Genomic DNA, 24,395 nt, shown 5'->3' with positions numbered 1-24,395 from the left:
GTAAAACAGCAAGGATTTTAACATGACAATAAATAAATTTGTCCTTCATTTGGGAACTAATCTAGCTTTTAACTCATCAAAAGTGAAAATTTTATCTACTATTTGTAAACATGTTTCTGGTTCAAGGCAAAGAGACTGTATATACAAATGTTCATTTTTTGAAATATGGCGCAAGAAAATTGAACAAACAGTAAAACTCACCGTTTACCCTGGCAGGTCCTGTGCTTCGTTCTATTGGGTGTTCCAGGCTGGGATGTTCCACTCTGCAGATAAATTCCAGATCCTCCTTGTCTGATATCGGTGTGAAGGATAAGGAAGGGGAGCACTGATAGGAGTTATCAGCCATTCTCTCATGTCTTATATCAGGTATATGGTAATTGTGTCTGTTCTGTGTACAGTCCGTCACAGCATCTCCCTTCTTCTCTATCCAAGTCACTCTTAGATTTTTCGAGAAGTAACCAGAGATTGTACATCTAACTGTGGTCTTCTGGTTTAACTGCAGAATGAGTGGAGTTATTCCTATAATTTTTGGCCACCATGGGAAATCTATACAATATGGAGATGAAATTGTTAGTATCAAGCACATACACAGAGGTTAGGTTATACACATACTGTATGAGTGTATTTGAGTAGTGTAGTTGTGTCTGTGTTGAATATAATTTGTTTTACGCATAGTAAAGTGTATGACAAAATAAATAAAAACAAAAAAACAAAAACATATGCAGTACATATGTGCAATACGTGCTATACAGGCCTGGTGCAAGGATTTTTGACACCAGGCCTGCGGCTCCATGACACGATCGCCGAGAGACCGGCGGACATAGAGTCCGCGGGTCCCGCTGGCACGGACACGCTGTACGCAGCGAGCACGCAAGTGCCCGCTAGCCCCACCATTTAAAGGGGTACGCCCATTTGCCCACCACTGCCATTATGCCGACGTATATCGGCGTGCAGCGGTCGGCAAGTGGTTAAGAGCTATGGGCGGAAGCGGCGTTTTGACGTCGCTTCCGCCCTGCAATGGGTTGGGGGCCATCTTCCCATCACTCATCTCCATACCACTTAGGAGACAGGATGCGATCGCCTCCACCGCTGCCGGCGACTCCGGTAAGTGGCGGAGGGCAGCGGAGCACGGCTCAGTTTAGACCGATATGTATTCTTCTACATATTTTTGGTAACAAAAATTTGCAATAAGCGTATATTGATTGGTTTGCATGTTTGCGCAAAAGTTATAGCGTCTACAAAATAGGGAATGGATTTATGGAATTTTTATTATCATTTTTTTTTTTACTAGTAATAGTGGCAATCTGCAATTTTTATCGGGACTGCGATATTGCGGCGGACAAATTGGACACTTTTGACACATTTTTGGGACCATAGACAATTATACAGCAATGTATAAATGTCACTAGCAGTGAAGGGGTTAACACTAGGGGGCAATCAAGGTGTTAACTGTGTTCCCTGTGTGTGTTCTAACTGTGGAGGGGTGGAACTGACTAGGAGAGGAGAGAGATCGGTGTTTATACTTAGTATGAACACACGATCTCTCTCCACTCCCCTGAGAGAACCGGGATTTGTGTGTTTACACACACAGATCCCGGTTCTCGCTCTGTCAGGAGAGATTGTGGGTGCCCAGCAGCTATCGCACCTGCCGGCATGGCTGGACTTTCCATTGGGCTTGACGGGGCTCAATAGGGGGGCCCGCCGGCCCCGCCCGTTCTGAAAGCCGCCGAGAGCCGCCTCTGTATGGTTTGAAACAGGAAAATCTGGATGCCGTACACCGGATAAAGTTGAAAAAATCTTCTTTATTGTATAACTTGGATCATCAAAAAATACAGGACAATCAGGCAGATAGTACAGACACAGCTGATGCGTTTCACACTCAAATTTGAGCGCTTACTCGGCGGCGCCATTTTTAAACTGAAAGGCTGTAATGACAAGGCAGCAATGACACTGGATCAAGACTACACTGACAAGTCTGCAAATGACACTGGGGCAAGGCTACACTGACACTGACAAGGCTGCAACGACACTGACAAGGCTGCAATGACACTGACAAGGCTGCAATGACACTGACAAGGCTGCAATGACACTGACAAGGCTGCAATGACACTGACAAGGCTGCAGATGGACACTGATAAGGCTGCATTGATGGGCATTTAACTGTAAGTTTTTTTCCTTAAACTTCCCTCCTAAAAGTTTTTTTCCTTAAAATTCCCTCCTAAACTTGGGGTGCGTGTTATACGCAGGCGTGTGTTATACGCTGATAAATATGGTAATTATCATTTTTTCCATTTTTATTGCTTTTATTAATTGTGGACCCAGGACAAATACCAGTACAGTATCCCCCACTTATACGCTTATATATGATCTACTTTTGTGAGTAGCCATTTGGCTGTTTTGTCTTGTCCAATTAAACAGAAATTCTTTAATACTGCACTGAGTCTGGCGCACCTTGTCCTTTTCTATTTCTGTTTTATAGAGCTGTGCATATGTATAGAAGGTAGGGCCTGAAAGTGATTCTAGCCCAGGGGCCCCCACCACCCTAAGTCCTGCCCTGCCTGTCAGGCATTCGCATCGGCTCCGAGCACCTCCTACAGAGTCTTAAAGGGCTGACGTACAGCTACGACAGGGGAGCTGTCGTAGCGGTTAAAGTGGTTGTAAAGTCAGAAGGCTTTTTTATCTTAATGCATTCTATCTATTAAGATAAAAAACCTTCTGTGTGCAGCACCTCCCCCCAGCCCCCCTAATACTTACCTGAGCCTATCTTGATCCAGCAATGTTGCAGGAGTATCTCGGCTTCCCAGGACTCTCCTTCCTCATTGGCTGAGACGGCAGCGCAGCGTCATTGGCTCCAGCTGCTGTCAATCAAAGTTAGTGAGCCAATGAGGAGAGGGAGGGTGGGTGGACCACAGCTGTCGGAATGAACACAGAGCAGCAGCTCGCCTCAGGTGCCCCCATAGCAAGCTGCTTGCTGTTGGGGCACTCAGCAGGGGGGAGGGGCCAGGACCAATAGGGAGGGACACGAGAAGAGGAGGATCGGAGCTTCTCTGTGCAAAACCATTACACAGAGCAGGTAATTATAACATGTTTGTTATTTTTCAAGAAAAAGAGCCTTTGCATCACTTTAATATTGTTTTAGTGGAAAGCTTTTTGTTTCCTTTGTGTCCACCTCTCCCTAACTTTTCTGGTTATTTGCACTCAACAACAAAATGTTGTTGTGACTGTTTACACACTGGAATTACACATTGACCACTGCATGTAGAGCTCAGTCAACATATACCAGTCCTCCAGTAAAAAATGCCTAAAACAGGAATGTCTGTGTTGCTCATAACAGTCTTGCATTCTGATAGTTCAGCGCACCACCGAGAACATTTCAGTCCCTTATAACCCGTACACACGATCGGACTTTCCACCAACAAAACCGGGGATTTTTGTTCGAAGGTTGTTGGCTCAAACTTGTCTTGCATACACACAGTCACACAAATGTTGGCCAACAATTACGCATGTGATAACGCGGTGACGTACAAGACGTACGACGAGCAGAGAAAAAGGAGGTTCAATAGCCAGTGCGGCTCCTTCTGCTTGATTCCGAGCATGCGTGAACTTTTGTGCGACGGACTTGTGTACACACGATCAGACTTTCCGACAACAAAGTTTTTTCTGACAACAGAGTTTCAAACATTTGTTGGCGGAAAGTCCGACAGCAAATGTTGAATGGAGCATACACATGGTCGGACTTTCCGACGACAAGCTCACATCCAACATTTCCCGTCAGAAAGTCCGACCGTGTGTACGCGGTATTAGATTAAGAAGAATCAGCACGTTTGTGATAATTTTCTTTCCTCACCTGAATCTTGTACAGATAATTCTCTGTAGTCCTCACTCTCCATGGATGGATGGTCCCATGTCACTCTGACTCTGAATTGTGGGTTCTCAAAGAGATTTGCAGGGATTGTACACTGACTGGTGACAGAATATGTACCATCTGGATTCTCACTGATTGCGTCTGATGCCTGCTTCTCCTGAGTTTGTCCATATGTCCAAATCATCCTTAAATCTTTTGGGTAAAATCTGAGAAGGCTGAAAGATGTCACCATATCTCCTGAGTCATTAATGAGGAGTTGTATGGGCTGCTGGACATCAGGCCTGGCTGTAAAAGAGAAACACAAAATAAGCAAATAATACAATATATGCTAGATGTTCTCAAAACAAAGAAATGCTTTTCATACAAACCTGTCCATTTTTGTTTCTACAAGCCATACTGCCTTTTTAGTGGCTAGACTCTTCAAATGGACATGGTGGGGGAGATTTAATAACACTGGTGCACACAGAATCAGCTTTTACATTTTATTGTCAAACAGAGGCGTAACTAGAACCTTCAGGGCCCTGGTGCAAGAAAGAATGAAGGGCCCTCCTGACCTCTGGTACTGGGGCCCTTCCCACCAATCCCAGGGCCCTTTAATCCCATTGCGGGGCCCTTTACTACGGTCCTGCAAATTGACTCTTTTACATGACCTACAGCAGGCCCCCTTCCTGCAGTCTTAGGTAAGGTTGCCACCTTTTTCCATTTTTTTTTGTAGTATACGATATGCATATATTTTGTGATTAAATAACATTTCTAATCAAATGGATTTAATGAAAAGTGTCCCCTATAGCAAAGGGTAGAAATAGCATAGCTCCCAACTGTCCCTGATTTGGAGGGACTGTCCCTGATTTGAAGCAATGTCCCTCTGTCCCTCTTTCTTCCTCATCTGTGCCTCATTTTGGTCTGATCTATATAGTTGTGTATAAAAAAGTACTTTTTATCTTTCAAAAAGTGTTTCCCAGTGCTAAACCTTTCATCCAATTTCTAAATTGCTGCCTTTCTACATTTTAAAAGCCAATACTGTTCTGCCTGTGTGCCAAGGACTTTAACCCCTGCAGTATCAATCTCTGCTCTGCCCGTGTGCCAAGGACTTTAACCCCTGCTGTGCCATACACTGCCCTGTGGACTATCAACCCTTTGCTGTCCCATACTGCTGTCCTGAGGCACACTTTTCATTGCTGTGCCTTCTGCTTGCCCTGTGACTACCTCCCCTTTGCTGTCCCATATTGTAGTCCTGAGGATCAGTCTTCATGGCTGTGTCTATTGTTTGTTCTGTGGACTAGTTTTTCTACTGTCTGTACTCCGAGGCTCCCCAATAAACGCCCGTGGTCCGGTTTTGTGTTATCTGCCCCATGTGCTCTCTCTCTCTCTCTGCACTCCTATCTCGCACATCCACCTTATCCACAGAGTTCCCCTTTACATCTGAACTTGCAGAGTTTCCCTTTTCATCTGAATCCACAGAGTTCCCCTTTACATCTGAATCCACAGAGTTCACCTTTACATCTGAATCCACAGAGTTCACCTTTACATCTGAATCCACGGAATTCCCCTTTTCATCTGAATCCACGGAGTTCCCCTTTTCATCTGAATCCACAGAGTTCCCCTTTTCATCTGAATCCACAGAGTTGCCCTTTTCATTTGAATCCACAGAGTTCCCCTTTTCCTCTGAATCCACGGAGTTCCCCTTTTCATCTGAATCCACAGAGTTCACCTTTACATCTGAATCCACAGAGTTCACCTTTACATCTGAATCCACGGAGTTCCCCTTTTCATCTGAATCCATGGAATTCCCCTTTTCATCTGAATCCATGGAATTCCCCTTTTCATCTGAATCCACGGAGTTCCCCTTTTCATCTGAATCCACAGAGTTGCCCTTTTCATCTGAATCCACGGAATTCCCCTTTTCCTCTGAATCCACGGAGTTCCCTTTTTCATCTGAATCCACAGAGTTCCCCTTTTCATCTGAATCCACGGAGTTCCCCTTTTCATCTGAATCCACGGAGTTCCCCTTTTCATCTGAATCCACGGAGTTCCCCTTTTTATCTGAATCCACAGAGTTGCCCTTTTCATCTGAATCCACAGAGTTCCCCTTTTCATCTGAACTGGCAGAGTTCCCCTTTTCATCTGAATCGGCAGACTTCCCCTTTACATCTGAATCCGCAGAGTTCCCCTTTACATCTGAATCAGCAGAGTTCCCCTTACATAGTTACATAGTTGGTAAGGTTGAATAAAGACACCAGTCCATCCATTTCATCCTGTGTAAGTGTGCGTATTCATAATCATTTCCCATATCCCTGTTTTCGCTAAGATATCCATCCAAGAGTTTATTAAAATTATCAATTCTTATTGCTGACACCACAAATTGTGTAAGTGAATTCCACATCCTTACTGTGCTAACAGTGACAAACCCCCTTAATCTGCACTTGCAGTGTTCCCCTTAATTTGATCTCACAGAGTTCCCCTTTACATATGGAGACTGAAGTCTACTCTGCAGACTATGATGTAAGGAAAAACTCTAAAGACTCTGATGTAAGGAGGGGACTTTGATGCAAGGGGGAACACTGCAGATTCTGTTGTAAAAGGTAACTCTGATATAAGGGTGTCTCTGGTAACCGGAGCGCCCACTTACATCATAGTTCCCAGCATTCCCTTTTAATCTGGGTTTCCATAGCCCCCCCTTACATCAGAGTTCCCCTTTAGATATGGAGACTGAAGTCTACTCTGCAGACTATGATGTAAGGAAGAACTCTGGGGATTCTGATGTAAGGAAAAACTCTAAAGACTCTGATGTAAGGAGGGGACTTTGATGCAAGGGGGAACACTGCAGATTCTGTTGTAAAAGGTAACTCTGATATAAGGGTGTCTCTGGTAACCGGAGCCCCCACTTACATCATAGTTCCCAGCATTCCCTTTTAATCAGGGTTTCCATAGCCCCGCTTACATCAGAGTTCCCCTTTACACCAAATTTCACAGCATTCTCCCTTACATCAGAGCCTCCCCCTTAATCAGAGTTCCCAGAGCCCCGCTTAAATCAGAGTCTTTATAATTTCACTGTAAGTGGGATCTCTGTGGACTGTAATGTAAAAGGGAACTCTGAGGTAAGGGGTGCTCTGGGAACCCTGATTTAAGGAGGGGCTCTGATGTAAGGGGGAACTCTGTGGACTCTGGTGTAAAAGAGCACTCTGATGCAAGGGGGGCTCTGCTCACCAAAGCACCCACTTACATCAGAGTCCACTGAGCACCCCTTACATCTGAGTCTCCCTAAATTACTGTAGAGACAGGAGAAAGAAGGGAGGGGAGGGGACACTTCAGTCACCATGGAAGGTGAGCTCACTCATCCCCAGAAAGGAAGTTCAGCCAGTCTGCACCCTGCATAGTTCCTCCACCATGTACAGTAGTTGCCGGCTGCTGGGCTTTTCCGCCCACTCATTACCTTTCCCTGTACATTGCTACTAGGGATTGGAATTTGGAGGATAGGGGCGGGAGGAGAAGGAGCAGGTCAAGCGGGGGGGGGGGGGGGCAGCTTTCAGTGCTGGGTCTGGGCAGTGTGAGAGAGAATGTAGACACTCTCTGCTTATAACTGCAACCAGCAACCCCACCATGGAGCCATAGTCCAGGCTCTTGGGAGCCCGCCCACAGTGGCGGAACTCCAGAGCCTTGGCACAAGCGCAAACCTTCCGCAAACCTTCCAACACTGTTGTCTAAGCTTAGAGCGGATTTCCACCCAAAAATGGAAACTTCAGCTTTAAGTGAGGGTGACCACCCTGACATCTGACATGCCACATTTGGCATGTCATTTTTTTTTTGGGGGGGGGGGGAAGCAGATACCCTCTTCTTAGAGGCATCCAGCTCCTACATCCTCACGGGGCTCCGCGGCACCGGAAGGAAGTCCACCTCTCCCCCCCTCCTTCCCTGCAATCTTCTGGGATGCATCACAGGTCCCAGAAGATAGCCTTGGCCAATCACAGCGCGCAGCGCGGCTCAAGCATGCGCAGTGCATGCCCGGATGTGAAGCCACAGCCTGGCGCCCACAGTAGTCGCAGGGAGGAGGGGGAGAGGAGCGGGGGTTCGCACTGATGGGCACTGATAAGCTGCACTGGTGAGACCACACAGATAAGCTGCGCTGGTGAGCCCTCACTGCTAGGCACTGATAAACTGCACTGATAAGCACTGATAAGCTGCGCTGGTGAGCCCACACTGCTGGGCACTGATAAACTGCACTGATGAGCACTGATAAGCTGCACTGTTGAGCACTGGTGAGACCGCACTGATGGGCACTGATAAGCTGCACTGGTGAGACAGCACTGATAAGCTGCTCTGATGGGCACTGATAAGCTGCAGCGATGAGTCTGCACTGATGATCACTGATAAGGCTGCACTGATAGGCATAGATAAGCTGTACTGGTGAGCACTGGTGAGACCACACTGATGGACACTGATAAGCTGCACTGGTGAGACCGCACTAATAAGCTGCACTGATGGGAACTGATAAGCTGCACTGATGGGCACTGATAAGCTGCACTGATGAGGCTATACTGATAAGCTTCACTGATGGGCACTGATAAGCTGCACTGATAAGGCTGTACTGATAAGCTTCACTGATGGGCACTGATAAGCTGCACTGGTGGGCACTAATGAGACCACACTGATGGGCACTGATAAGCTGCACTGAGGCAGCACTGATAAGCGGCACTGATGAGACCACACTGAGGTGCAGCTAGGGATGTGCTCATATACAGCATACAGGCACTGATTACTATTAGAAAGATCTCAAAGCTGTCTGTGTTGTGCTCAGCAGTGTGGCTGCAGAATGAGGGGTGTGATTTCGGTTGAAGTGGGCTTGTTTACATTTATTGTAGGCCTAGTGTACCTCCCACATTCAGTGCAATATGCAAAGCATGAAGGGAAATGTCATTTAATGACAGTGTAAAGAGATAGGACAGGATATGATGCAATCACTGTTCTAACACCTCCTCTCTAGCAGAATACATGATGCATTTTTTGAACTACAGAGCTGACTTCCTGAAAATTCATTTCAACATTTCTCATGATCGGTAAGGAATTTCACAAATGTAATAAATGTTTAGTGTTTTGTGTGGGGGGTGTACTAATGGGGGATATTTTTGCAGATCCCAGAGTTCTGCTTTAAATTTGTAAGGGACAGGTTGAATTTAACCACTGTCCAGGGCAATTTTTTAATTTTTCACACAAATATTAAAGCCATCTTTTTTTTCTAAAAAAATTACTTAGAACCGCCAAACAAGTTAATTTTTTTCTGAAAACAGAAACTGTAAAGAACACAATTTTTTACGTCACACATTATGCGTGCAGTTCCACATATGCGCAGGGGGGTTGGGGTACTTTTAACATTTTATATTTATTTTCATTAAAAAAATAATGTTTTACACTCACCTTTATTGCTATCACAAGTGGGCTAACAAGCCCCTTATGTGATAGCATTTTTAGCAGGTGACAGGTTCTCTTTAGACATCAGAGTTCTGTTATACCCCAATATCTCCCTCCCCTCCAAAGCAGCTAACTAAGCATACATCATGCTTGATTATGAACCATATATCCCCTGCTTAGCTGCTTCCCTGGCTGTAACATCCAGGAAATGACAGCTCTGAAACTGGAAGTGAAATCATTGCTTTCAGCTTCATTAGTCATAAAAGAGAAGGAGGAATGCATTCTCCTCTATCTCCTCTGTGTGAAGCTGTCCTGTCTGTTTACCATGGTCCCGGGCTTAATGGAGGAACAGGAAAGCCTGGGAAAAATCCTTAAAGTGGGAGTAAACTCCCATGCATGACTTTTACCCAGGGCTTTTTTTCTGCGGAAATGTGGGGGGAACACACCTCCAGCACCTCCAGCACTAAGTGTTTGAACTGGCAAGGGATGCTAGGGTGTGCTGGAGGGTCTATTGATACTGGGGGACTATTGTTGCTGGTAGGGTCTTTTGTTGCTGGGTTGAGTTTACTGTTGCTGGGGGTATATTGTTGTGTGGGTTCTATTGTTATTGGGGGATCTATTGTTGCTGGTTGCAGGGGATCCATTTTACTGCCTTTCTTGTTATCCTTAACAAATTCGATACCTTAACACCACAAAATGATACTTGGTTCTGTATTCTCTAAAAGAGGCAGTATTGGGCAGTAAGTAGGAGGTGGAACCAAGGGACAGTGCTCAGGGGTGGATAGGGGGCGGAGACAAAGCGGTGAGTACCTGCACCTTTTCACTGAGAAAAAAATCCCTGCCTTTACCTATAGGTACAGTAAATATCTCTTAAACATTCACAGTTTCAGAGGTATTTACTTTTTGATGCAGCCGGTGACATCAGCAGCGCATGTGCTCTGAAGGAACGGCGTACCGTGCCATTCCTTCAGAGTACGGTGCCGTGAACAGTGGTTCCCGCACGCATTTGCGTGGGACTGACGTCCTCGCAGCTCTGGCCACTCACACAGTCAGAGTCTGCAAACCTGGAAGGAAGACTGCTTGAAGATGGAAGCCCCTTCAGTGGTGACCGCACGCCGCTGCAGGGCTTTGTTCTAAGGTAAGTTTCACATAATGCAATAAATTATGGCATTGCCTTTTTAGGATTAAAAAAAAAAAAACATTGGTTTACTACCGCTTTAAGACAAAATATTTAGTACCTGCACATTAACCCTGCTTTCTTCCAAAGCACCCTGGGATTCCCCAAAACAGGGCACTTTGTTTTGTACAGACCAACCAAGCTGCTGTATTTGTGGACTCTTGCCTCTTCTGATAGATTGGTCAGTGAGACCGCTGATCACAGGGATAGACAAATAGTAAGGCAAAGGAGGTGGCCGATGTTGTTTGCTAACACAGTCAACAGATAGTTAGGTTTCAGTAAAGGATTACCTTGAATACCCAGATGGAGGAAATAAAATACAGGCAGTCCCCGAGTTACGAACACGTTAAGGACTGTAGGTTTGTTGGTAAGTGAAATTTGTTCGTAAGTCGGAACCCTGCTTGTAAGTGTAACTTCTGCCTGTGCAGGGATGTGGGATGTTCCAGCGTCCGCCTGTGCAGGGATGTGGGATGTTCCGGCTTCCGCCTGTGCAGGGACGTGGGATGTTCCGGCTTCCGCCTGTGCAGGGATGTGGGATGTTCCGGCGTCCGCCTGTGCAGGGATGTGGTATGTTCCGGCGTCCGCCTGTGCAGGGATGTGGTATGTTCCGGCGTCCACCTGTGCAGGGATGTGGGATGTTCCGGCTTCCGCCTGTGCAGGGATGTGGGATGTTCCGGCGTCCGCCTGTGCAGGGATGTGGGATGTTCCGGCGTCCGCCTGTGCAGGGATGTGGGATGTTCCGGCTTCCGCCTGTGCAGGGATGTGGGATGTTCCGGCTTCCGCTTGTGCAGGGATGTGGGATGTTCCGGTGTCCGCCTGTGCCGGGATGTGGGATGTTCCGGCGTCCGCCTGTGCCGGGATGTGGGATGTTCCGGCTTCCGCCTGTGCAGGGATATGGGATGTTCCGGCGCCCGCCTGTGCAGGGATGTGGGATGTTCCGGTGTCCGCCTGTGCCGGGATGTGGGATGTTCCGGCGTCCGCCTGTGCAGAGATGTGGGATGTTCCGGCCTCTGCCTGTGCAGGGATGTGGGATGTTCCGGCGTCCGCCTGTGCAGGCATGTGGCATGTTCCGGTGTCCGCCTGTGCCGGGATGTGGGATGTTCCGGCGTCCGCCTGTGCAGAGATGTGGGATGTTCCGGCCTCCGCCTGTGCAAGGATGTGGGATGTTCCGGTGTCCGCCTGTGCAGGCATGTGGGATGTTCCGGCTTCCGCCTGTGCAGGGACGTGGGATGTTCTGGACGCTTCTGGGGCTCTTCTGGCCATGCAGTACATGAAGTACTGCAGTGTGGAATGTGGCAAGATAGCTGCTCGGAGGTATCCAGGACCAGCATGGAGCACAAGCAGCCGGCATTGAGGCCGTTCGTAAGTAGGAGTCGTTCGTAAGTCGGGCGTTCGTAAGTCGGGGACTGCCTGTACATTATTTAACAAGAATAATCTACACAATCCTTCAGCAGCTAATCCATAAAATACTAAGATACAGCTAAATGTACTCACCCAGCACATGTAAGGGTCCAGTTGTCCTCTCTATCGGTTCCGCCAGACTGGGATGGCTCACTCTGCAGATGACCTCTGACCCATGATCCTCTATTGATGGGGTGAACTCCAGAAGAGCTGTGTAGGTAAATGTTTTATCTGTCTGGAGCTGAGATCTGCTATTGGGAACTTTGTATTTGTCATTGTTAACTATATAATTTAATTCATCCTTTCCATTTTCTTTATTAAACCAATCCACAGTCAGCTTATCAGGATAAAAGTGTGACATTCTACATCGCAGCTGTGTTTGTTTGTCGAAAAACAATTTTGGCATTTGTATCATCTCCACATCCGGCCGTGCAAGAAAACCTAAAAAGAAGAAAAAAATAGAACCCAGCAGAGGAGTTATCACATACAGTTCAAAAGTATTAGTTCAGAAAAGTTATGTTGTGTAATAGTGCACTGCAGTACAAGTGATTGCTAACTAGGTGACTACACAAATCATTTGGCTGCTCCTTTAGGGGAGATAACAGCATCACATTTGTAAATAGCTCAAATATTAACAAAACCCCTCCTAGGTCAAGGTAGTGTTGACACCTTTTCTCCAGGTCAAACCCGAACACTTTAGCGATGCACAGGATTTTTTTCCTGTAGTATACACTATACCAGGGATATGCAATTAGCGGACCTCCAGCTGTTGTAGAACTACAAGTCCCATGAGGCATAGCAAGACTCTGACAGCCACAAGCATGACAGCCAGAGGCAGAGCATGATGGGACTTGTAGTGTTGCAACAGCTGGAGGTCCACTGATTGCATATCCCTGCACTATAGGATTGTAAAAGATCTGGGACACCTTTGGGTGCCCCAAGGAGAGTAGTAATGTGTCGCATACAGCGCGCCACCAGCGAAGAGTGGGCGTGGCCAAATTGTGTTAACAGTGGAAGGGGCATTGTTAAAGAAAACAAAAGCGTTCTTGTGTCCTTAAAATAATCTTACTTTGCTGTGCCACAAGTGTCCCACAGGCATGTATAAACCTCAGCACAATCATAAAAAAAAATAAAACTCTTCCATTACATATGATTTCGTGTACTTTGAAAATAATCAGAGAGCTAACATTTTATCTGAGCCGACCTTCGTTAAAATAGTCAGGCACTGCTTAGCAACCAGCTACTAATAAGACAATGAACACTTTGGCGAGAAGTATGTAATGTTCAGTATAGTGTATATAGTGCAATGTGGCATAGTATATAGCACAGCACAATGTACAGATGTGAATACTGTATGATGCAGCACAATGTGTGGATGTAAATACTGTATGATGTAGCACAATGTACAGACGTAAATAATGTATGATGCAGCACAATGTACAGATTTAAATACTGTATGATGCAGCACAATGTACAGACGTAAATAATGTATGATGCAGCACAATGTGTGGATGTAAATACTGTATGATCCAGCACAATGTACAGATTTAAATACTGTATGATGCAGCACAATGTGCGGATGTAAATATTGTGCATTACAGTACAATGCTTAGGTATGATGTAAAAAATCAGGTGTACAAAAATCCGCCCACTCATACACCCAAAAACGCTGCGCTGATGGAAAAAAAGTTGAATCTGAGCTGCTGCTTAAATAATAACAAGCATAAATTAAAAATTGATTCACCATAAACTCGCCCCAAGTGAACTCAAAATAGCAGCGCTAAAACAATCCCTAATCATAAAGTGTCATAAAGTGAAAAGTGATAAAAAATTCAATCAACTAAATGATATAATCATATATCATTTGCATGTCGCATAATTATTTTTGGTGGAATGGTCATTTTTTCTCTCAGCAGGTTGGCGTGGCTATGGGAGCTAGATACGCTCCCAGCCTCGCCAACCTGTTTATGGCTGAGTGGGAAGACAGATACATTTTCAGTAAACGACTGCCTCAACTCAGATTTTATCGAAGGTTCATAGACGACCTCCTATTGATGTGGGAGGGGTCTAGGAAATCTTTGGACGAATTTTTGAGTTACCTTAACACTAGGGGAATAACATCAAATTGGAGGCACAAGTAAGTGACATGAGTGTCAACTTCCTCGATGTAACTATTGAGAAAAGAGGTGACTCTCTAGGTACTTATGTATTTTTCAAACCGACTGATCGAAACCATCCGAAGCGGTCATCACCCGGCTTGGATAAAGAATATTCCAAAGGGCCAAATGCTAAGAATCCGTCGGAATTGTTCAGAACAGGAAAAATACTATACACAGGCCAATATATTAAAGGAGAGATTCATGCAAAAGGGATACTCTGAAGGATCCCTAGATAGTGTTATAGAACAGGTGGCCAATATCCCAAGGGAAGAGCGCTTAAAAAGCCACGGAAAAGAATTACGCACCTCCAATGAACACCAGTGGGGATTTGTTTCGAATTTTCATTACCAATACAAAGAAATTGAAGATATTTTTAAGAAATATTGGTATATTCTTTGTAGAGACCGCCATTTGGGGGAAGTTCTGCCTGAACACCCTAAGTTCATCTATAGAAGGGCCCCCAGTTTTGGAGATAGGGTGGTGAGAAAGATCCTTGATCCCCCTGGGCGCCCATCTATAAAGATAGATTTAAATGGATTCTACCCATGTAGGAAGTGTATATGCTGCAGAACAGCTAGAATTATTAATAGAGGAATGAAGAGTATCACTAACTACGAAAATGAAACCTTTGAAATAAGGGAGTTCATTACATGCAACTCATCGTATGTGGTGTATTTAATGTGGTGCCCCTGCGGTCTGTTTTATGTTGGGCGCACCAAACGACTTCTTAGGGTGCGGATATCTGAACACATGTCTAACATTAGAAATGGATTCAAATACCACAGTGTGTCCCTCCATTTTAAAGAGAAACATGATCAAGACCCTAGTCTTCTCCAATTTTGTGGGATTGATATAGTTTACCCTACCTGGAGAGGTTCAAATCGGGTGAGGGACTTATCCCAACGTGAGACCTGATGGATATTCCTGCTCAAGAGTCTTTTTCCGAGGGGTCTCAATATAGAACTGGACCTTAACTGCTTCATCAATGATTATTAATTTTATTTTTTTTTAATTTTTTTATGGTGCAGTGTGGGTTCATGTAAATATTTTGAGATAAAGATACGGTTAGATATAACCCTTTTAGGGGAAATATCCATTTGGCTTAAGGGAAGTTAGAAATTATATGCTGGGTTAACGTCATATATCTGTTCGATGATAGATTAATAGTAATGGATTTTTTATTATACATTTACTGTTTGTTTTTATGTTTCATAAAAGGAACTTTTTTAGATCTAACCATTCGCTCAAGGGAGTAATCACCCTGATTTTTTAATTTTAGTTTTAATTTATATACGGGAGAATTAGCCTGTTTTTTATTAAAATATGGAGGATAAAACCTAATTATAATAGCACTAATGTTGGCAACAATATTAGGAGGAACATTATAAGACGAAATGTTTTGATATTTGTAGTAATGCGATATTCAGAAGTATATGTTGTGTTCTGCTGAATTGTAACAGTGTTAAATGGTGCGAGCGGGGACACAGGGAATGCGCAGGCGCAGTAATGCGATCTCTGCTCGGATCAGACATTGGGAGCGCGCAGGCGCAGTTATGTAACTTCCGCTCGGATCGGAAGCTAAGGGTATAAAAGAATGATTGTCGTGCCATGTAGCCAATCCCATGATTAAGTCTTTATGACGAAACATGTCGGGGCGTGGCTACACGGCAATCGAACGCTAGTGACGTAGGACGCTGTGACAGGGAGCGCCATACGAGGAAGTGCGGAAGTTGGTCCTATCTACACCAGGGATCGGGTGAGACGGGTATTTTGAGAGCGCAGTACCTGGGTCCGCCACACACTGGTTTACTGATTTGAGTTGATGCTGTGACAGTTTGCTGTGCTGTGCTATTTTTGAGCTTGCAGTGATTTTTAAAGATGTGAGTTCAATGGTTGAGGAGTTTGTTAATTTTAAAATAAATATCAATATGTTATTGCACTATTGGATTATTTTCTTTTTTTCATGCGGAGAGGGCTCTTTGGCATCACACTCTGGATATGTAAAGGTGTACCATTGGAGATCATATATTTCCCCTTATTGTGTGGGACAAAGGCTTGGTGGCCCTGACACGAGAGTGTGGGCAAAAGGAGCCGGTGAGTTTATTTACCTAAGGGGAGTGGATTCACAGTCACAGAGGTGCGGTGGAAGATTCAATTAAGTGGAAGATCTGCACTGTATTACGTCACGGAATTTTTTTGGATTATTCATTTTTGGATTGTTTGTGGACACATATTTATTTATTTATTATTTTTTATAAATTTTTATATTTTTGTGGATTGATTCACATCGATTCACACAGCTTATTATTTATTGTTTATATATCATATTTTGTGTGCACAGTTATGTTATTCACTTTATTGGTTTGCGCACCATTTTTTGTGAATTTTTGATCATATCACTTTATGCACATTAATGGGGAGGAGTGATGTTATGATTATATCATTTGGTTGATTGAATTTTTTATCACTTTTCACTTTATGACACTTTATGATTAGGGATTGTTTTAGCGCTGCTATTTTGAGTTCACTTGGGGCGAGTTTATGGTGAATCAATGCTTAGGTATGACTACTATGTGAAGCGACACGCTGTGCTGTCCGAATTCACACAGATGCGATGCAATGCATGGTAAGCGTGTTTGCTCTGCATGGAGTGGCTGACTGCAAAAACACACTGGTAATACCACACATAGCTGTCATATCACTTGTGAACTCCTATGGAGAACTTGCAAAAAAAGGCAGAAGATGAGTAAACTTCATAGAATAATCCATGCAGAGATCTGGGCTATGACCTAATTCGGCCCCTATATGACAGGTCACAGCTCAGACTATACCAAGCACAAGTCAGGGGAAGTGTGGGCAGAGGAGACCTGGACAGAGACAGCAGAGGACAGCCCAGAGACAACCCCCTCTCCCCAGCAGGACACATGTCTGTACCGCTGCCCCAGGGGACATGTATCAATGCAAAAAAAAGTTTTAAAAACTGCAGTTTTTTCGGGAGCAGTGATTTTCATTTATGCTTAATGTTACAATAAAAATGAAATATTCATGGGGGTCCCCCAAAATACATACCAGGCCCTTCAGGTCTGGTATGGAAAGTAAGGGGAACCCTGTGCCAAATTAAAAAAAAATGGCATAGGGGTCCCCCCAAAATCCATACCAGACCCTGGAACGCAAACTGGCAGGCCACAGGAAAAGAGGGGGGGACGAGAGAGAGCCTCCCCCCCTGAACCGTACCAGGCCAAATGCCCTCAACATGGAAAAGGTGTTTTGGAGTAGCCACCAAAAGCATCTTGTCTCCATGTTGATGGGGACAAGGGCCTCATCACCACAACCCTTGCCCGGTGGTTGTGGGGGTCTGCGGGTGGGGGGCTTATCAGAATCTGGAAGCCCCCTTTAACAAGGGGACCTCCAGATCCCGGCCCCTCCACTATGTGAATTGGTAACCGGTACATTGTACCCCTACCATTTCACAAAAAAAGTGTCAAAAATAGTAAAAAAGACAGGAGACACTTTGGGACAAGTCCTTTATTAAAAAATAAAAAAATAAAAATGTCCCATGATGTGCACCTCTGCCTCCATGGGAGGCTCCCGCAGAGTGACGCTTCTTCTCGGTGACAGCTGTTATATAGCTGAGGGTGGGGCCACTCAGTGACATAAACGGGTGACCCTGCCTTCCTCTGACGTCACGTGGTGTCACAGGGGGGCGGGGTTACGGGGGCGCTGATTGGCACCATTATACTGCAGTGATGCCCAGCAATGCCACCCTTAGGGGCATAAGTGCCACCAATCAGTGTCATCAGTGCCACCCATCAGTGTCCTTCGGTGCCACCTGTCAGTGCCCATCTGTTCCCATCAGTGCCCACCTATCAGTGCCCATCCGTGCCACCCATAAGTACCCATAAGCGCCACCCATAAGTACCCATCAATGCCACCTATGAGTGTCCATCAGTGCCGCCTATGAGTGCCCATCGGTGCCACCTATGAGTGCCCATCAGTGCCGCATACCAGTGCCACCTATCAGTGCTGCCTATCAGTGCCCATCATCAGTGCCCATCAGTGCCACCTCATTAGTGCCACCTCATCAGTGCCCATCAGTGCCGCCATATCAGTGCTCGTCAGTGCAGCCATATCAGTGCCCGTCATTGAAGAAGAAAACGTACTTATTTACAACATTTTTTAACAGAAACAAAGAAAAACTTGTTTTTTTTCAACATTTTCAGTCTTTTTTTATTGTTGCACAAGCAATAAAAACCGCAGAGGTGATCAAATACCACCAAAAAAAGCTATATTTGTGGGAACAAAATGATAAAAAATTGTTTGGGTACAGTGTAGCATGACCGCGCAATTGTCATTCAAATTGCGACAGCGCTGAAAGCTGAAAATTGGCCTGGGCGGGAAGGTGTCTAAGTGCCCTGTATTGAAGTGGTTAAAAAAGCTGAACACAAACAAGGTTGGGCTCAGCTGAAAGCAGCTAGGCCCCAGGATCAGTTGCTAGTTTTGTTGTAAAGATTCATATCACAACATAACCTTTCTTGTATACAGTTTGCAATAAGAATTTTTTTTCTTTGAATCATTGTCCATGACATATTTTAGAGTTTTGTCAATGCAGAATAATTCCCATACCTTTACTATCTTTCTCATCATTTCTCCATTCTCTTTGTTTCGGGTGTTTCATTTTGTTATGTTCCACCACGGCTCGCACACTATAAGGCTCATCCTCCCGGATCACCCCTCTGAGGCTTTCACAAGTGCTGGTGGCATTGAAGGTTCCATCTTGGTTCTGTTGCCTTAGAATGGTAGAGTCTATGGGTCGGGGCTCTGTGCTTGATGGTGGTTGGATCACCTTCCAGGATACATTAATAGCTTCTGGGAAGAAATGATCTACATCTAAACTAAAAATACCACCAGGGGAGCGGGTGATATCCCTCACCTTTGGAAATCCTGTAACACCAAAGAGGTGAATAAAAGACATACAAATAAAAAAACTACAATCTCAGAATTGAATCAACTGGTAATACATTGAACAGCAAAGATTTTAGTGGAAGAAAATGGAGGGGTAAATAACAAAGAATATCACAGACATAAACATATCTAGTATCTGAAGTTTCAAGATACAATTGTACACTGGCCAGCAATCTGGTAAATTAGATTCGGACAAAATCTGTAAATACTGTTTTATGTATTGCCAGATATGAAAAAATAGATAGTGTCAAATCTAAGCAGTGCACAGTTTTCATTAGGGATCATCCTGCAAAAAAATAGCACCATGGGATACTGTCACCGAGTGGTCCCTGGTTTAACCCCACTGGAGGCAGCTGATGAGCCTACATGATACCAGACAAAATAAAAAAATCAATAAAAGGCATAGCTATAGCGCTACTAGCGGACAGCTGTAGGAACACAGTAAAATTTAGATTTGGGTATCAGGAAATAAGCCAAGCTGTTACTGAGCAGATTAGGATCAGATAACAGACAGTTTAAAATATCAGAAAATACAATTGCAGGACAGGAATCTTTGATTAGCCACAGTCTCAGTACACTTAGAAAAAATTGTATTTGCCACTTGATAGCACAATAAACACATTGAAACATTTCCAACACTGCCAAACCAATCAAGCCCTACAGGGGGAAACACTAATACCAAAAGTGCCAGACCAAGAATAAAACTACTTGGCAGTAGGGTGACACCAAGATTGGGTGGTTTAGTGAGTCATTGATGGTGAGCAAGAGGTAGACATCCATTGGCAGCAAGTTACATGTATGAGGCTTAAATATCTTTTAATATTGCATATAAAATGGCCATGATGGTAAACCTGATCCCACGATCACCGTATCTGTCAATGCATGACGTAATTTTACAAAACATTTTCATTATTCCATGCACAAACCATACTGTTGGCTATGATTCTGAATAATCCAGACTTGCTACTGACAAATGGGGATGGTGCTGCGCTAATCCTACAATAAATTATACTATCTAGGTGTACTGGGTATCAACTCTTGTCTTTACTGAGGTATAGGATGGTGATCTAAACCACCATGGGGAATATAGCACTATGTGGACGTGCAGGCAGTATGTGCATAATAGAAAAAAATATTAATAAATAAAGGGTGGAGCCCCCCAAAAAAACTATACATATGTATCTCTCAGCTTAAATAATATCAGGCTAGTCCAATTGTCTCTCTTTTCATCTGGCTAATGTGCTAAACTGCAAATGAGTATCGGTGTGCCAAGATAGATGCTGTTTGTGGTTCTGTAAGATAAAGATAATTGCCAATATCTCAATCCTTTTCAGGCCACCTTCCCAGATGCCTGATAATTGTATAATAATTTATGTCTACACATGTACATACAGTATGTGCATGCTCACTGCAGGCTGCTTCAGGTGTTTCCAGGATTCATGGTCCTAACTTACTGACTAGTATATAGCCAGTTGAATCAAGAAGGCTAGCATATATGTGAGGAAATCACCATGATACATGTTATCCTCATTGTTTTAGAATATTTCAGATTGAAGACAATAGCAAATATATTGCATAGATAGCTGGGCTCTAATTATATATCATGCTGAAGTATTACACCCTTTTTTAAAACTCTACACCATGACTTATGTGCCACGAATGAACTATTGGAGGCAACGTGGTGCCTGATTTAAATGTAGATCTATTTTGTAACTCTATAGGCCAAAAAATCAAGAGAAAGGTGTTACGGGTTTATATTTCTTGAGCTATAAATGGCCTGCTGATTCCTGTTATCATCCCCTACATTGTGTTTTTTTTTTTTGCAGAATTTAGCCACAAATGCCTGGAGGTACCCAGAAAAAAAAGTTAAACGTTATCTTAATTTGTAAAATGTTGAGTAGTAATGCCCCTTCTCTGTCCCATGAGTATCTAAAAAAGTAAATAAAACCCTGACAGAAAATTGGAGATAGACCACCATAAGGTGACAGTATAGAGTTAAATAATTCCGCCAATGGAACCTCTCTCTATTAGGCCTCATGCACACAAGACGCTGTTAAACTCGCGTTCAAAGGCAGTTGGACACTTTTTTCAACTGCCCCTGAACCCATTCAATGTTATCCTATGTGTCCATGTACACAGTCTCATTTTTTGGTGTTTTTAGGCAGTTGTGTTTAACCTTGTTTTTCCAGAAGCAAAAAAATGGGTTCAGACGTTAAAGTTTTCCACGGTTCAGATGCCAAACGCGGCTAAATGCATCTAAACGCCGGCACCGCGTTTAGCCGCGTTTGCGTTTATAAGTGTTTTTACAAACCGACTTTGGGGCCCCATATCTCGGGGCCACTGAGGGCTAGGAACCCCACATTTGGTGTGCTTACACATGTGGACTAACACTATAACATATCTAAATTTGGGGTTCCTAGCACCAAGTGGCCCCAAAGTCAGGTCGGAAAATGTCATTCTCTGCTGCAGAAGTGCTTGACATTTTGCGACCCGACTTTGGGGCCCCATATCTCGGGGCCACTTGGTGCTAGGAACCAATTTTGAGGTTCCTAGCACCAAGTGACCCTGAGATACGGGGCCCCAAAGTTGGGTCGCAAAATGTCATTTTCTGCTCTGCAGACGCTTCTAGGCGCAAACGCAAAACGCGGCTAAACGCTGCTAAACGCGGCATGCAAACACGGCAAAATGGGCATTTCTAAATGCCAGTTTCAGCTTTTAAAAACATGTGTTCAGCAGAGTTTGCACCAGCGTCTCGTGTGCATGAGGCCTTAAAGATGAAATCCAGGTAAGCTCAAAAGTTATCCTTGTTGGTAGGTTCCCTCTGCAATGCAAGCGTAAAATGATTATTTTGGTTTAGGGGGAAAATACATAGCAGTTTTACTTATTCTATCTCTCATTCCCCTGGCAGCTGGTGAAGTCCTCTTTAATCCAGGAATGCTGCTCCTGCATTGTATGTGATGACATCAGAGTGCTTGTGACCAAGGTAGCTCCAAAAATAAACAGTTTTTGGAGACTGGTTGTGCCTCTGGGAGGAAGTCAACGAGATTGAGAAATAGGTTTAGTGAACCTGTTTTTTATGTTATCCCCAGTCAAAAACAAGCATTTTAAACTTGAAGTGTAGAGGAGCCCCACTGCAAGGGTAACTTAATTTTTCCAGTCTTAGTTCAGTCTTAAGTAATGAAATATTTACGGTACTTACTTTTTTTTTTCCTTTTACTGTGTAGCACACCAATAGTTAACAATCCCAAAATCGTCACCAGAAGCGGAGAAGCAAATATGACAAATTTTTTGTATTGGGCCTTCAGATCTAAAAGTAAATACAGATCGGTTATGCTCAGTAGTGAGACAGAAAGGAAGATAGGGCAAGAACTCAACTCTGCAAGCATTACTTCTATGAGAGAGTTACCAGGTTTGGTATTTTTTAGGGCACTCAGGAAGATGTTTAAAGGTAAAGGTATATGCAGACATTTCTGGTAGCCCATTTTTTAATTTCTTATTCTTAATTGTTTTTTTTTTTATTTAAAATTCTCAGGCTCTTATTTAAAGTGGTGTTCCACCCAAAAAAAAAAAAAAAAATACATGAATGTGCCTAAATAAAAAAATAAAAAAAAATTTGGAAATTTTTTTTTTACTCACCTCTAAATGCCTGTTGCTAGGGGGTCCCTCGTAGTCTGCCTCTTTCAGTGCCTGGGCTGGTGACATCACTTCCCCTCGGTGCAGGAAGGGCTCAGCTCTGCTCCCTCCCTCTTGTCAATCATCTGGGACCCATTACCGGTCCCAGATGACTGAGCGGCCAATCACGGCGCTAGGCGCCGCTCGCGCATGCGCAGTGGGTGCCCGGCTGTGAAGCCACAGCCCGGCGCCCACAGTTGCAATGCTGGCGCCGCCGAACTGAGGGGGAGACGAGCGGGGCTTTGATCCCCCGCATCGCTGGACCCTGGGACAGGTAAGTGTCCAATTAAAAGTCAGCAGCTGCAGTATTTGTAGCTGATGACTTTTAATTTTTTTTTTTTTTTTAAATGGGAACTCCTCTTTAATGTGTTTAAGCTTGGTAAGTCTGGTATGTTAATTTGAATGACAGTCATGTCCTAAACCTCTGCCTACGTATTTATTAGCAGAGATCTCTTAAAAAATGTATTTATATTAAAGTCTAAGTTTAGCTAAAACCAAAAACATTAAAAATCATCACAAAGGACATAACTGTCAGTTAGTATGATGTGTACCCTGCGCTGATTCTTCTTTATTTAGAAGAACTCTGCCTCTGCTCTAACTTTACCCCCACCCCTGCCACCATAATCTTCTGGTGCGGCAGGGGTTAATAAAACGAAAGGGCTATCAGGAGCTCTTATCAAGAGATCTCAGATGCCTGCCCTTTCTTGCTAGATCTGCTATTCATAGAAGGGTGTGTGAATGGAGAGAGCAGAGCTATCAATTATTTGCCCATTCCCTATTCAGAGATCATTTTTCATTCAAAGAAGCAATAGTACGGCTTCTATGAATGGCAGATGTGGCAGGCAAGGGTCAGGCATAGTCTGACTGGCTTGATGAGAACTTCTGACAGCCCTTTAGTTGTAATAAACCCCACCACACTGGAGGACTGTTTTGGCCAGGGTAGGGGGTAAGAGGGAAGAACATTGCTTTTAAAAAAAGACGCACATTATATTAACTGTAAGTTATGTACCTTGTGTTGATTTTTATGCTTTTGATTTTTTGATTTGAGCTAAACTTAGGTTTTAATATTTAATGTATAGTACTGTGTAAAGTTCAAGGCAGGTGTGAATAAATTCTGTAAAGTAAGAATGCTTTCAGAAACATATATTTTAATTGTTTATTTTTATCATTTTATAAAATGAAAAGTGATCGAACAGAAGAAAATGCTTACCAAATCAATATATGGTGTGACTTCCCTTTGGCTTGAAACCAGTATCAATTCATACACTTACACACTTTATACACTTGCACAAAGTAGGATTAGAATCAGGTGTATGATTAATCAGTTATAGCAGGTGCTAATGATCATCAATATCATATGTAGGGTGAAACACAGTCATTAACTGAAACAGAAACTGCTGTGTAAGAGGGGTTAAAACTGGGTGAGGAACAACCAAACTCTACTACTAAGCTGAGGGTGTGGAAGACAGTTTCATGTCACAGGTCATACACCATGGCAAGACTGAGCACAGCAACAAGACACAACAGTGTATATCTAAAGGCTTTAACATTTAACCACTTGCCGGCCGCCGCACGCCGATGTACGTCCCTTTTTTGGGGACGGATATCATTGTTATGGCAGCAGATAGCTGCCATAACCCCCGTATCCCCGTTTTCGGCCGCCGGTCGGCTACAAGATAAAAATGGTCTCTGCGGCAGATTCGCCACAAGATCACTTTTATCGGTGGCGGGAAAGGGACCCCCTCTCCCGCCA

General features: G+C 44.0%; 1 protein-coding gene across 1 annotated transcript in view; it reads right to left on the bottom strand.

The window, feature by feature from the left end:
- LOC141148599 (uncharacterized) overlaps nt 1–24,395 on the bottom strand; it is a 105,031-nt gene that overhangs the window by 32,139 nt on the left and 48,497 nt on the right. Inside the window, exons 4-8 of the mRNA XM_073636198.1 lie at nt 22,170–22,277; nt 18,632–18,949; nt 11,943–12,290; nt 3,848–4,150; nt 202–546 (exon numbers count right to left, since the gene is read on the bottom strand). Of these exons, the coding sequence (XP_073492299.1) occupies nt 202–546; nt 3,848–4,150; nt 11,943–12,290; nt 18,632–18,949; nt 22,170–22,277 (1,422 nt within the window). The remainder of the gene's footprint in view (nt 1–201; nt 547–3,847; nt 4,151–11,942; nt 12,291–18,631; nt 18,950–22,169; nt 22,278–24,395) is intronic.

The sequence above is a fragment of the Aquarana catesbeiana genome, linkage group LG06 (assembly GCF_042186555.1).
Source record: "Aquarana catesbeiana isolate 2022-GZ linkage group LG06, ASM4218655v1, whole genome shotgun sequence".
NCBI classification, from domain to species: domain Eukaryota; kingdom Metazoa; phylum Chordata; class Amphibia; order Anura; family Ranidae; genus Aquarana; species Aquarana catesbeiana.
This window is presented reverse-complemented; position numbering and strand designations above follow the sequence as displayed.